This window comes from Onychostruthus taczanowskii, unplaced genomic scaffold, assembly GCF_017590055.1.
Source record: "Onychostruthus taczanowskii isolate IOZ18803 unplaced genomic scaffold, ASM1759005v1 scaffold19, whole genome shotgun sequence".
Classification (NCBI taxonomy): Eukaryota; Metazoa; Chordata; class Aves; order Passeriformes; family Passeridae; genus Onychostruthus; species Onychostruthus taczanowskii.
Window position 1 is genome coordinate 6,218,671 of NW_024499128.1, and position 14,937 is coordinate 6,233,607.

Sequence of the window (14,937 nt, forward strand, 5' to 3'; positions counted from 1 at the left end):
ATAACTGAGAATCTGTATTGATTAAGAAGGAACTTGAAGGCTTTGATCACTGCTCACAGGAGCAGCTTTGGTGAGAGCTCTGCTTTAGGCAGGACTTGGTTTCACCCTTGAAAGTCCTTAGACACCGTGACTGAAATAGCTGGGGAAAGATGCTGCTTTTGTTCTTGGCTCTAGAAACATCCCCCCCTCCCTTGAGCTCCCCTGTCTCAGTCACATTCTTAAATAACAACTTAAAACACATAAATATTGGCAGCTTGCAGGATTGCTTTCCATGCCAAGGCTGCAACAGGTACTGTGTCGGTCCTCGAGCCTTCTTCAAACGAGCCAAAACCAGGCTTGTCACCATGTGTGTCTCACAAGCTGCCTCCTGCAGGGAGGCCTTGACAGCACAACTGTGTGTGGTGGCATTTCATGCCAGAATCGACACATAATTTTTGGCAAGTGCACACTCCAGAAATGGCACCTTCCACAGTACACAAAAGCATATCTTTACTTTCTCAATAGCAAACTGATGGTCAAGTAAGGTTTTGTTGTGTTTTAAAAGGTTGTAATTAAACACTGCTGTGGCTTTGCCCTTCTGATGACTTTGGATTGCACTGGTGTTGGGATGCAAAACGTTGGAGTGTGACTGAACACTAAGACTTGAACTCTGAAGCATATTCAAAATGCTATATAAGAGATGGAGGTGTTTGCCTTCTCACTTTTGCTCCTAAAATCAAGTGCTCCTGTTTCCTCCCGACAGTCTGATCTGCCCCTGGCCACCCAGGGAAATGAAATCAAATGACCTCTCTTCAAAACAGCCATTTCAGAAAATTACATCCTGAAGATGTAACCACTTGAAAGGAACTTGCACCCAGAAACTCCAACTATTGGCCTTTTCACGGTGATATTTTTATAGGCTTCCCATTCTTATCATACTGGTAAACAAGCATTTTGATGCAATGAGAGTTGGCTGGGGAAATCCAAGGGCTGCTTGTTATGGAAAAGTTATGGTTTGTATAGAATTGCACAGGTTGCTTCTGACACTTAAAGAAGGCTTTCAAGGTGGCAGCTGCCATTGTGCGAAATCTTTTGCTAATAAAACAGTAGAGGAAGAAATTAATTGCAGTGTTCAGCAGCGCCAGCATATTGGCAATGTCCGACACAATATGGACCACCCAGCTGTTGTTTATAGGAGACACGTAGAGGTGATACAGTATCATGATTATTCTTGGCGCCCACAGTATGGCAAAAATAGAAGTTATAGTGAACAAAATGGCTGTTGTTTTCCCCGTGGAGTAGCCTCGCAGGCGGAAATTGCTCTTTCGCCGCAGCTTGTACACGATGATGGAGTTCAGGATGAAGAAGATGGAGCAGGGCACCAAGTACACGGTGAAGCAGTGGACCCAGATGAGGACGTGGTGCATGGACGTGCTGATGTAGTCTTCAATCCAAATGTTGGGCCACCAGTAGTAAGGGATGCTGGTCAGGAAGCAGGTGGTGTAGACGCTGACAATGACCTTGCGCGTGCGAGCAGGGTAGGAGACCGTGTGGTACTTGAGGGGGTGGCACACAGCGATGTAGCGGTCGATGGTCAGCGGCACCGTAATCCAAATCGACGTGTGGATGGAAGAAAACTCCAAAACCTCAATTATTTTGTCCAGTACCTGAGGCATCTGTTTGTTTAAGATGAAGTCTTCCATGAGGAAGTCAACAAAGACGATAAAGAAGAGAACCAGGATGTCAGCAGCAGCCAGAGCTAGAAGATAATTATAGGAGGACTTCTGCCTGCGAGCTACAAGCTGGGAGAGGATGATGACTGTCAAGATGTTTGCTGTGGAGAAAGAAACACAGAGTTAGGCTATTAAGATGTAACATCAGATTTTCTGAGCACTTCCTTGAAGTTGTTCAAGCACTTGGCAACATGGCCACCTTAATAAAGTTCAAGAAACCAAAAGGAAAACATCCCAGTCTGGTCTCTCAGAGAAGCTGTTGCAATGACAGAGCCTGTGGCCCTGCTCTCAGCTGTGGAATCCACCCCCTGAGCAAGGGGGTGCTGGGACTTCTGTCTGAGCACACAAAGGGAGTGGTAGCAGGAGACAAAAAGCTCACTCACACATTTATTCTTATTTCCCACCTTGCTTTTTGCACTTTTTCATATAACAGGGGATGAATGAGAAGGGTAACGAATATAAACAGCCCACGTAGTACTTGAGAGATTTGCTGGAGCACTAAGGTGTAGCCAAATTCTAACTACTTCCTCTTTTTAACTACTTCCTCTTGTTTACTAGAATTTACTGTGTAGTCTTGAATTGGAGAAAAAAAAAAATTCCTATTATTCCTACTATCAGTTTGGCTAGAATGAGACAGACAAGATTGTTCCCATCAGAGGCTGGTATCACTTGGCTAGAATACCTGAAGCAGTGCTTAAAAATCAGAGATCTGTTTTACTGTACAAGTGACTGCCAAATGTTTGCAGTTGATATTTTCCCAAGTTCTGTAAATCACTTCTTCTGTGCATTTAGTGCTTCAAATATTTCTGCCAGCTTTGATGGATTTCCCAAAACAAATCAACAATAATTGTAAAGATTCCTTTAAACCAGAGAAAAAGGAAGTTAGTAACATAAAGGTAATGACAGCCTAGGACACGTCCTACAACTGAAAATGCTTGTTTTTTTAAAAACTGTTTTACTTGACACTGAAAAAACTTCCTCCTTCATGAATGCCTTCAAAGCCTGCTGTCTGGGAGCAGATTTCTGCCACCAGGGAAATGAACTGAAGCAGAGTGAATGATCTTGACTAACAGCCCTCACCTATTTCTGTGTTAACTGAATGTATTAATTTTGTATCTTGGAAAAAAAAACCAAAAAACCTAAACCAAACATGACAATCAACTGACTCTTTTCCTATATTAAAAAAAAAAGAAAAAAGAAAAAGATCTTTCCAATGCTACTCTCTCAAATTGCCTTCAGGGGAATTTTCCCAATTCTGTCCTCCATTAACGTGAATGCACCTGCATTGATTTCAGCTCAGCGCAGTTGTGGGAGACAAGAGGTGATACAGCCAGAACTGCTGTGTCATTTTTCACTTACTTGCTCAGAAATGCCTCTGCTGTGCCTGCTGATGAGCCCTGGAGATGCAGTGAGTGATGTACTGTCAAGGAAATCCTCGAGCTGGAGTGTTTATCATGGCTCTGCAGCCACTGCTGGTTTTGGCCAGCCAGGCTGCCTGGCTCGGCTTCACAGATATTGGACGTGACCCGTGGGGTGCATCTTCTCTTTAAATCCTCTGGATCTGACTCATTCCAGTCCCAGCAGCTGGAGCCAGTGAGCAGCAAGGGGGATGTCTGAAGGCACTGGTCCCTGCTGGGAACTCTGCCTGAGTGCCAGGGCAGCTCCTGCAGGGTGCTGAAGCCATGCTGTGTGCAGGTACAGCAGCCCTGCTCCTCACACTTTCTAGCTATGGCAGGGGTCCTGCTGCTTGCTTCTAACCCCACTCTGTTTTGCTACAGGAGAAGATTTATGAGCAGACCCTTATACCCTTTGCCCCTGTCTCTCTCAGGGTTCCCAGCCACAGCAGTGTGCTGAAATGCAAGTTATTTATCTGAGGCCAGCGAGCCTTGCTTGGTGAGGCAGATCAGAAAATTGATCTGACAAAGTACACAAGAGATCTACCCAATTTTTTCTGCAAGGGTTACTGTGTCTTGTATTGGAAACGCTTTCCCTGGGATCACATTAGAGCTTTTTTCTTGCTGGATGATCTGAAATATAGTAACACCATTTACTTTGTGAAAGCAGACACATTCTGGGGGCAGCAGAAAGTTGTCAGTATGCCAGTGTCTTAGCACAGGGTCTGTGAGTATTTTTCCTGCTGCACACTGTTCAGGTAAAGTGTGGATGAGCTATGGATGCCTCAGTCCTCTATCCATTTCCTAGCCAGGGTTAAGTTGGTCCTTGGTGTGTCCTCAAACAGTATCTAAAGCTCAGTAAAATGGCAAGTGGGTGGGCACACCACTCTGTGACCAACTGTGTCCTCGTGCCAGGCTCTCAGTAACTCCTGAGTGTCTCCTCAGTGTCCTGTTCTCCTGTGGGCAAAAATTACCCACTGGGGGAGAAAGGTGATAGAAGAGTATTTGTGACCATATTTGAACCTTGCTGACACTAATTCTTGCACTAGCATGGTAGTCTGTGTTGAGAACTATGGCAGAGATGATGATGATGATGATGATGGAGATATAAAAATATTTGTCTCTCATGTAACATAGGTGGAGCTACATACAGCTGCTGGATAGGTCAGCACCCCTAAACTGCCCTGGATGGTACACTGCCCATTTCTTGCAGCATATTTTCTAGACACTAAGTGGTTAAGATCATTTGAATTTGAAAGAGATTGATCACTGTGCTGGGAGATGATTAGGGGATGACAGATGGGAATTTATGCCAGCATCACTTGCTGCAGTGCAGTATTCTGAATTTATAAATATCTGTTTGAGAACCAGGGCTTGATTGGGGACTAGCCGGCTGAAGCCTTGAGGTGCTGCTGGCAGATTTAGAAGCAACTGTACAAAATGGCAGTCTCAATTCTTTCCCTCCAGGCATGAGGACATGAGACATTTCAGACACAGCATCCAAAGGTCTCAGCCAAACACCTTTGTTCCAGGCTGCTCAAAACAAGGCAACCTTCTAACTCAGCCAGGCTTCATCACAGGACACGTGCATTCCTCCTTTGACATCTCTGACTTTATCACCTTCTGAGTACAAACTGCAGCACCAAAATTCATGCCTTTGAGGTCCTTTGTGTCTGAGAGGGATCCTCCTTTAGGAGTAACTTTGGTCCTGTGTGGATTTGGGTTTACTTCCCATAGCAAAGCTGTGCTGCCTTGGCTGCAGAGCCTGGGCAGTCCTCTGTGCCCCAAAGCAGTGCCTGTGCCCTCGGGCACAGTTCTGCCCCCAGCTTCTCATTTAATGGATTACAGTCATCACCCAAACAGTGCCTAAACATGGCCTTTGAAGGGGATTTGAAGAGCTCCTTTCAGTGACTATTTTCACTGCATGTGAGCTTAAGCAGGAGTGATTCTATCTGTCTAAAGAAGAAATAGGCATAGTTCTGGGCTTTATTTGTGGGCTTTTTTTTTTTTAATTGAGAGCACTTTGCATGTACACAGCAGCCTGTGCAGTCAAGTGGCCTTTACAACACAAGCAGCAGCTCCCAGCATTGGGAACAAGGTGGTTCTGTAGTTCAGCAGTTCAGCTTTATAAACTACCTCCATGAAGTAGCCAGGAGTGTTGATCACTGATCGTGATAAACATTAGGCCATGGAATATAATGGACACCTTTTACCCAACAGAGTTGTTGCTAGGATAACCACAAATTATTGTGTGATGTGTGAAACTTCTCTGCAGGCTTAGCAGTAGTCACCTGATGGGCACACAGAGATAGCTTACAAATGGGAAATTTTCAGTTGCTTCAGAAAAAATGTTAGTAACACCTCCTTCTCAGATTTAAGAACCCCAAGAAGGTAAGTACAATATGCTAAAAATAAGCAGTGAGAAAAAGGGATGTTCTGGCTTGATGGGAATAGATGATTTCCTCTAAGGTAGGAGGCAATATTCAAATGTAAACAGGTACTGTGTCCAGCAGGCAGATCTGACCAAGGTTCCTAACAGCTGCTCACCAATAGCTACCAGACTGGAGATGAGGGTGGCATTCAGCCCTTATTTTGTGTGGGAGCTCCCTGGAGAAGCTGATGACAATGGCTGATTTCTGACAAAGGTGCTACATAACAGAAGTTATTAACAAAAAAAAAAAAAACAAACCAAAAACCAAGAATACTGTGGCAATGTAAATACATTATAATTACTTATGTTGGCTGTAGCTGGTTATGTGATCTTTTAAAATGACCTCTGGATGCTGTTTGCCCTTACAGAAGATAGGGCAGGTCCACATTTTCCTCTTACAACCAATGTAGATCAAACTCAGCACTAGAGCACATGAGGACAGACTGAACAGTGCTTCAGTTTGTTCCTCTCTTTTATTATCACATCCTGAGTTCCTTCCTTAAACTGTTGTGAAGCATAAAGGGATACTTTATAGAATATAATTAGTGCAATACACGTTTTGTCTTCCCAGGGAGCTCCTGTGAGGATTGATTTTTGAAAATAAATGGATTTATTTGTTGTTCAGCTGTCTGAGTGCTGTCAAACAGCACACAGCAAGGCACCCCATGAGGGAAGAGCTGTCAGCTTCTGCTAGTGCCTGCATCATCTCCCAGGGAATGGAGAGGGGATATATGCCAAAAAAAAGAGCATCATAAAACTATGGCAGGCATGGATGCAGGATTGCTACTGGAGGAGATTTCACATCTTGTACGAAGGCCCTCGTGTGGCTTGTGCCTAGAAAATCCCATGTGCAGGACACCATGCCAGTTCTGAGGGTGGAAGAGAACCTGGAGGTAGAGGATGCCCAAGCTCCTGCCCAGGACAGCCCAAACTCCCTCCTGTGTGCAGGAGCCCGGGTTAGCTACTGCTAGGGAAAACACAGCACGGCTCTGTACTTACAAGGCACAAGTGAATGAGACAGTCAGTGCCAGAGGCCACATTCTGACAATGAAATCTGGCCTCTGGGGCCATTTTTCTCACTGACAGCATTTATTAGCTGAGATGGCTCTGGGGAAGGATGCAGTGAATGAGGTACTCTGCTCTGCAGCTGGCATTAGCCATCAGTGGGTCACAGAGGCCAGAGCAGGATTTCAATCCAGCACAAGCACTTCCTCACTGTTGGAGGGCACAGACACAGCAGTGGCACAGAGCTGCCAGTGCCTGATACTCCCTCTGAGCTGGCCAGCCACCAAGGCTGGAGTGCAGCAGCTTGTCTGGCACAAAGGTGTCATCACACTGTGCTGCTTTTGGCTCTCCTAGACCACTGGAATTTTTCTGGAGTAGTCTGTAGAAAATAGGGCTATTTCTGCAGTATGAGAATGGCCCAGAAGGAACACTGGGGTAGGATGTGGGGAGGTCTGGTTTGGGCTCACTGGGGCCACACGTGTGTGAATGTGACAGGGATCTGATTCTCCTCTTGCCATCTTCACCCTCCTTGTCCACCTTTCCTGAGACGGCCCTACAGAGCAGAAAGTCTCTAATGAATCCCAGACATTCTTCCTGCCACTCCAAACCCTTATTTAGAGGTACCCACACAAGGATCAAAATGTCCAAAATGCACATCTCAAAGTCTAGCCTTGCATCTTGCTACTAGAGCAGCACAGCTTTCTAATGGAAACTGGTGCTGGGAACAGAAAAAGTGATCTGCAAAATGATGCAGAAATCATAAAAGGAATTTTGTTATTCATGCAATGTATCTGGACAGACAGGGATTTTCAAGGCAATTTGGGTGTCTCATTTGGCAGGTGTCTGTGGCTTCTAAATGTGGGCTGTCAGTGCAGTGTTAAGGGGTCTCAAGCTGAGTAACTCAAGCTCCAGGGTGACAAAACCATTCTACCCTTTTGATGCCAAATGCCAAAGTACTGAGGCAGGTGCCAAAGGTGTTTCATGGGATGACTGGGATGGAGAGAGGATGTGATTTCATAAGGACACTGCCATGAATTCTTTACTGAACATGAATAATTAAGAGGATTTTACCTTTGATTGTGGTTTTGCTAAAATAAACCAGTCTTTATGTCTTCCTAAAGCATTAGGTAATGCAACAGGAGCTCATGCTTGCAAACCCCATGGCCAAGCTTTCTCAGAGACTACGCCAATTTTACACAGTATGCAGGAAATTACAGACTTTGTAAAACCACTGCAGTTTGGCTTTATTCCCCCACGGAGAATATACTGCATCCCCACTAGATATATCACTCTTCAGTGTGCTAGTCAGGACATTGAAGAAAACACACTTGGAGTGAACAAATATGTGAGAAATATCCTAGTCTGATGTAACTGACTGGCAGGTCATTTGTCTTGAGACCCAAATCAACCTCCAGAGCACCTGTCCAGGCAGGCAATACTTCACATGATGGAAAAGATGGAGAGGATTAATGACTGTACAGTGCAGGGACTCTGTTTCAGGTGGTAGAAAGGAAGATTTCAGTGTTACAACAGGCAAGCTTCTCTTTTCTTCCATGGAGAGAGGGATAAAATTCTTTTTGGTCATCTTTTGTACTGCTAATTCTGGTCTTGCTTGGCTGTCTGCACTTCATTCTCTCTGTACAACCACACTAGGGTCTTGAGGGGCAACCTAATACCATCTTCTCCCATGAAGTCACCCCAAGAACAGCACCAAGGGCACTCCAGACATTGGGTTTTAGTACCTGTAAGTACACATCCATATTCTGCAAAATGAAAACTGATTTGTCTGTAAGGCCTCCTGCTCAAGGAGTGCATTTTGGCTTTGTTTCCTTTTCTGGTGTCTCAAAGCTAACAAAAAAAGAGATTTTAGGCTCAGAAAGACCACCTGAAACAGCAGGGGGAAGCTTTTGTGGACAGGGATTGCTTTGTCCTTGGCGTGTGAAAGCAGAGCACACACCCCACCAGGACATCTCCGCGTTGTTTGTTTGCCCACACCGCATCGTGACGTGTGTGGTTAAAGGCCTTCTGCTGGCTTCTTTCTGCTGATTCACCCCATTTCACAGAAGGGAGCAGAAAGAGGATGAGGAGGAGAGAACTAAGTAAGGGGGTGGATGAAGAACAGCAGGATATTAGACTGCCTAGTGCTTCTGAATGTTTTGACTTCTTAACAATTGGGGGCTCTGCATTACCCACCTACCGTGAAAACTGGCTGTGCTCTCTCTTTTGTGTCGTTGTCATTTCAAGGAAAAATGTACTTTGGAGTTTTTCCTTTCCAATCCATTTTAGCAGCCTGCCATGCAAGGTTGTGCACTTCATAGTCTGCTGAGCCTCCCAAATATGGCACCTCATTATCATTACAGCCCTGACAGTGCTGCTTCCTACTGACGTGGCAGAAGAAATCCAAAGTTAGCAATTGCACTCTGTCTAGTGGCATCCAGAAATGTACAATCAACTTCTCCACAATCCATGCATTAGCATGGATTCAGCCACATGCTGTCTTTCAGGCTGCAAGATTTTAGCAGCTCCATATGTACTGACCAAACTAAATCACTCCCATCTGCACACCTTGCTGTCACCAATTCTGTGCAGGAACAGAATGAATCTATTATTTTTCATAATGGTTTTTCTCTCCTAAAGAACAAGCATTCATTTAACAATAGGAAATGACTCATTTTAAGCATGTTAGCAGCAGTTTTGTTCCCCTCTGTCCAGTACTGCTACTGTAAATGAGCTGTAGTGCCCTTCAGTTGCCCCAATAGCCAAGCTAAAGTTCTGGCAACCTATTTGTCCCCTTTTTAGTAGGATGCAATGTACTGGCCTTATGTCCAATTCAGATTTTAAGTCAGAGAATATATGGCTTTTGAGTAAAAAGGGTGTTTGAATCAGCTCTCAAGAGGGTTTGGTTCTTATTCACTAATGAGCAGCAGCAGAAGAGTGCTGTTTTTTCAAGGTCATAACTCTACATTGTAACAACTCTCCCACTCATATTTTCGGATCTTCCTTTAGCACTTCCATTTTTCAGGTGTGCTGCTATGAGAAAGGCTATTTATCCAGGTGTTGGAAATGGTCTCTTTAATCAGAAGCCTGTACTGTGATTGCAGAAGAATATACTAGGCAGTAGATGGCAAGAATCCAAAACGAGTCAGACACTTCTACAGTGCTGTGTGCTCTGTGTACACCTACCTCTGCCTGCTTTGATATTTACTGCTACTCCACGCCACCTGAGTCACCACCAAACATTGCTACCTGTCCCCCTTGCTGCTCGTGGCACCAGGTGTGTCACAGCTGTGGGCACAGGGACAGCAATGCCCTCCGGGTGGGGGAACACCCCACACAGCCGAGGAGTGCTGGGAACACAGCTGGGCTGCTGCGTGGTGGTGGTCTCTTGATCAGGGCTGCTCAGCCCACCAACAGTGCCTGCCTTGCCAGGATGATGACCCAGGCATGCACATCTCCCAGACAGCCTCCTTATTTCAAACTTTATATGGAGAGAAGGCTTCAGAAGGATCAGGTCTCCATCTTTTCGGCTTGCCTATGCCTACACTGCAGTTTGCACAGGCACAGTGCTCCCATGTGTCAATCCAACACCCTTGCTGTGCAAGGACAGCCAGTCTGTCATCTGTTAGGGTGAGGTCCGTGACGTGTATCTGTCTCTCCACAGAGTGTTAAACCAGTTAGGCATCCCTGCTGAGCTGACACGTTCCTCCAGCTCAGGACTGCAGCTTCTCTGCCTCCACATGGAGCTCTGGGAATGCACTCTGTGCTTGGCTGGGCTTTGAATGACCCAGGCTGTCCCCATCTCCACGTCACCTTGTTCAGCAGCAGGTCTGACATGAACTCTACCTGTTCACACCTTCCAGCTGGGAGAATCCAAGCATGTCCAGGTTGCTTTCCCAAGCTTTTGAAGTCCTGAATCTACATTTAGATCAGTGTGACTGGTTTAATGCAAAAACCTAAAGCACAAATAAAAGAAGCAGTTGTGGACCAGGCTCCTGAGTTTGGAGTGGCACTTCTCAGGGGTATTGCTGTGAGTCTGCTGCCTCCTGGAGATGCTATAAAGGTGCTGTGCTTTGTGTCACTGGGATGCAATGATCCCCAGAGCCAAGGCACATCCCAGGTAGGCAACTGACTGGGGAGCAAATGGAACCAGCAATCCCTCTGGGACTGGCTAAGAAAGCCAGATTTCATTCTGCCTCTCACACTGTCAGGAGGAGATGAGCCCTGGGAACTTGGATCAGGCCAGACCCTGATCCAGGAAATGCTGATGCTCTGTCCTTTCAGCAGCAATACACTCTATTCCTGATGGAAAAGCGACTGCATGCAAGGCAACTCCATTGCTGCTGCTCCTCCTAAGGAAGCAGGAATCAAGGTCAAAGCCAGGCGTCTGCAGCAAGCAGTGCTGCTTCTGTGCCTGACCTTCTTGGTTGTGCTCAGTGGCCCCACCACAGAAGGAGCTCTTTGGTGCAGCTGCTTTGTGCAGCTCTCACTGACAAAGGGACCGACTGAGAGTGGTACCTGTTGATTTTTGCTTTCTCACCTTTACCAGCCCCCTCTTGGACTGAATCAGAGCAATCTATTCCCTCCTCCACACCCAACACCATCCCTTCCCTAACATTTTCTCTCACTAAAGCAAGAAACACTTCTATTAAGACCTTTTTCCAGCCCTTCTCTTGCCTCCCAGCTAACCACAGGTGCTTCAGAGGTTCTCTCTGACAGACAAGGGGAGTATAGGGTTAACAGAGCAGGGGCTGCAGAACAGCTCCATAAATGCTCCATAAAACCTTCCCCTCTAAACGGGAGAGAACCCCACTTCCAGTGCCTCTCCCTCGTGCTTGCACTGGCACTTTCTCCTTGCTCCCTGCAGCCTTATCCTGAGACACCCCACTCCTGGCAGCAGGACCGCGTTCCTGCGGGACACCTTCGCACGCCTGCACTCAAAACAAGTTTCAAAAAACTGTCTCTGTCTCACCAGCCTCTGCTTAGAAGGAAAAGAAGCAACCTCGTGGCCCAGCTGCCTGAAGGCACGATGACCCCTGGCAGAGCTGCAGCCACCCCGTGCGCAGTACCAGCCGTGCAGGGTCAGTGTGCAGCGGTGGCCCTGTGGGTGCAGCCTGGCCCTTGCCTCTGTGTGCTGAGCAGGGCTGGAGGGAGCTCACTGTGCTCTCTCTCTGCATTTTACAGGCTTTCTGGTGCCTGGTTGAATAGAGAGGCAGAAGGAGCCACTGCTGAGAACAAGGTCTGCTGAGGTGCCTGGTTTATACAGGGGTGGGAGGCAGAGGATGCTTCTGCTGCACACACAGCCAGGCCTGGCAGCGCTTGGCCTCAACGTGGAGTTGTTGAGTTAGTGAAATTTCCTTCAGACAGTACAGCAGGAAAGGTAGAAACAGTTAACTGCCTTCTCTTCTCTTCAGTCTTTCTCCAAGATTTGTGGCAAGGAGTTAACTCTTTCCATTTCAGCAAAACATTGCACTAGTGCTGTGTTTGAGGACAGATCCCAGACAGGGCTTCTCTTAAATTCTTGGCATCACACTGAGCTAATTAAGATCCCACACAGTTCAGGACTCTTATCCTAACAGCCAATAAAGTCTGCTACCTTTACAAATTTCTAATGTTAAAAAAACTGAAGAGCAGCTTCAAATCAAAACATGAAAAGCTCTTTTTAACACTGGTGTCACCCTGTACCCCATCCTCAATGAAGCCTGCCTGTGTGAGTCTTCCCCTAAGCACATCCAGCTTGTTCCCATCTCTGGGAAGTCTCATGAATTTCTCATGCACTCGGCACACTGTGCATTTACTCAGCATTCTGTACATGTGCAGTGAGTCCACTATCCTCAGTGTGCTCTGGACACATCCACAACTGGTCTAAGCCCACTGAACTCAGCACCACCACCTGCTTTGGCCAGTTCTGTTAAGCACTGGCACTGGTGCCATTGCTCTAATCAAGTGATGTCTGATCCCTTGAGAAATGCAGCAGACCACTGCTAATTTGGACCATGTCTGATTTTAACCATGTTCTTAGGATGACAGTGTTAGGTCTGTAATTACAATGCAGTATCCTCAGGGAGCTGGTGCAAGTATGTGCAGAATGTTCATTAATTATTTTTCTTGTCTGTGCACGCAAGACTTTTCCCCATTTCAGAAACATACAAAGGCAAGCTTAGCACAGAGTGCTTCATGACTACTGCTTCACCTGATAATCCAGAGAGGTTCTTGCTCAGTTCTTAGGGGACTAGTGCTGAAATCAGAGCCTGTGATTACTACGGACCTCTAAGCAGCCCCTGAGGAATTAATAAAGAGGGAATGACCTCCTATCCCTGCTGGCTGGAACTCTTCAGGTCAGGGCTGAGACTCATCAGTGTTTTGGAGCACAGATACTTGCCTGTGCCCTGCATCCTCTGTGGGTAAATACAGGACTTAACTTTCCAGTTTTCTGAACTATCAGCCAATCAGCAAATTTTAATTATAAGCCAGAAATGGGAAAAAAAAAAAAACCCCAAACCAAAACAACACAAAGCACATCAATTCACACAGAGAGTGGTAATTGCATGCATGCTGCTCAGAGACAGGCTTCTCTTCATGTCTGATTAAAAATTTTTCTATGAAATAATTGCTTGAAGAAGGAATTGAGGTGACAAGCATTTAGACTATTACCTATCACTGCTGCTTGCCATTCCACACAGCACTTAAAATGTGTAGCTCTGCACAGACACAACCAAACTCTCCTTTACCACACCCTTCAAATACCAATTCACCTTGGTGCATCAGAACTTTTTCCCAACTTACTCTCCCCGTCCTTGGGATCACTCCAAGTCACTCTCAGGCTGGAGGTGTTAAGCCAGTGAGCAAGACACGCTGTTTGTCCACCCAAGCTGTGCTGGGATGGCAGCTCTGCCCACTGTGACTGCAGCAGCTCCCCTCGGTCCTGCGTGCCCGGGCATCTCACTGGCAGCCCCGGGCAGCCCCCTCGGGAGGCAGCAGCCGCTCAGTGCCTGTCTCAGCTCAGACAGTACTGCCCATGTGATGCTCCTGTGGCATCTGCACCTTTGGGGCTGTGTGCTGGCAGTGCTGCCTCACAGGTGTTCACATCCCAGCTCGGGACATCCTTTCCTTCCTTATTTATGCTGTTTCTAGCCTTTCCCACTCCAAGCATCTCTATAATGTCTTTGTCCCCTTTTTAAGCAGGAAATTTTGCTCACTCTGGAGACTGGTGCCTGTCAGCTGGGACTTTCTTCTGAGCCCTGTACCTGCATTCAGGAGTCTCAGCGTCAGCATTGCCATTGCCTTTGCAGCACACTGACCCCAAGACTGGACTTTCTACCTCCTGTCCTGCTCCACCAGCCACAGGGACAGGCTCACGAGTATGACAACTGTCTGCTAGGCTCCTGACAGCGTGCTCCTTCCCCAGTCAAGTTCCGTGGTGGTGGCATGTCCCTTCCTAAAGCCAGCCCTGCCCCACGGAGTCGGGTGGGGATTTGCAGCAGAAAAACTCAGCAGCTACACTTGTGCTCATTGCCGGCTGGGCAGGCGATCGCTGGGGACCCGGCCGCCTGGGCACAGCTCTGGTACTCGCATGGCCAGAACGACAATGGCACAAACTTCACGACAGGCTGACTCTGTCTGTCAAGTTCAGAGTCAGGATGCCCGAAGCCGGGGGGACGGCGAGGGCAGGCAGGGAGAAACCCCGGCGAGGGAGGCAGCGCCGGGACGGCAGCGCGCCGGGCGGGGAGATGCTGCTGCTGTCCGGGAGATGCTGCTGTCCGGGGGATGCTGCTATCCGGGGGATGCTGCTCTCCGGGAAATGCTCTTATCCAGGGGATGCTGCTGTCCGGGAAATGCTGCTCTCCGAAGCGCCCGCGCTCATCCCGCCGGGCACGCGGAGCCCGGGGCATCCCGAGGACACCGCGGGCGCTCCCCCCGCCCCGCACAGCGGGCAGGAGCCGGGGCCCCGCAGCCTCGCCCGTCCCGCGGCACTCACCCGGCAGCCCGAGGCACAGCAGCAGGCTGTAGTAGACGACAGGTGCGTACCCCAAGCCGCAGCCATAGCGGTGGTGCGCCAGGAGCGAGCCGTTGTGGAGGTGGAGGTGGTTGTGCTCCATGGACCCGCTGTCCCCGCTGCCGGCGCTCGCTCCGCCGCACGGGCCGCCCCTCGCACGCTCGGCGGCGGCGGGAGCGCGGCGCGGCCCCGCGGCCCAGCCCGGCTGCGAGCGGGGAGCTCCGCCGGGAGCCGCCGCCTCCCCGGTGGGCAGCGGGCTCGCCCCGCAGCAGCAGCAGGAAGGGGAAAAGGGGTTTTTCGTCCAAGTTGGCGCACGAGTGAATGGAGAAGGGCAGAGGCGAGGGCGGTCAGCGGCGTGCCTGGCTGCAGCCCTGGGCTGGGCTTCACACCGCCTGGGGAGGC

At 48.2% G+C, this 14,937-nt stretch overlaps 1 protein-coding gene across 1 annotated transcript; it reads right to left on the reverse strand.

Annotated features, from left to right (window-relative positions):
* Window positions 1–878: 878 nt before the first annotated feature.
* On the reverse strand, window positions 879–14,638 carry GPR139 (G protein-coupled receptor 139). Its single transcript, XM_041401863.1, has 2 exons — window positions 14,518–14,638; window positions 879–1,813 (listed from the first exon to the last, which is right to left on the reverse strand). The coding sequence occupies exons 1-2, from the start codon at window positions 14,636–14,638 to the stop codon at window positions 879–881; spliced, it is 1,056 nt and encodes a 351-aa protein (XP_041257797.1).
* Window positions 14,639–14,937: the final 299 nt, after the last annotated feature.

What these genes read in the sequence shown, in the direction of transcription:
- GPR139 (XM_041401863.1), bottom strand. Translation starts at nt 14,638, where the DNA reads ATGGAGCACAACCACCTCCACCTCCACAACGGCTCGCTCCTGGCGCAC. An exon ending in GCTGTGCCTCGGGCTGCCGG is followed by an intron (nt 1,814 to 14,517) that starts GTGAGTGCCGCG and finishes CTTTCTCCACAG; the next exon opens with CAAACATCTTGACAGTCATC.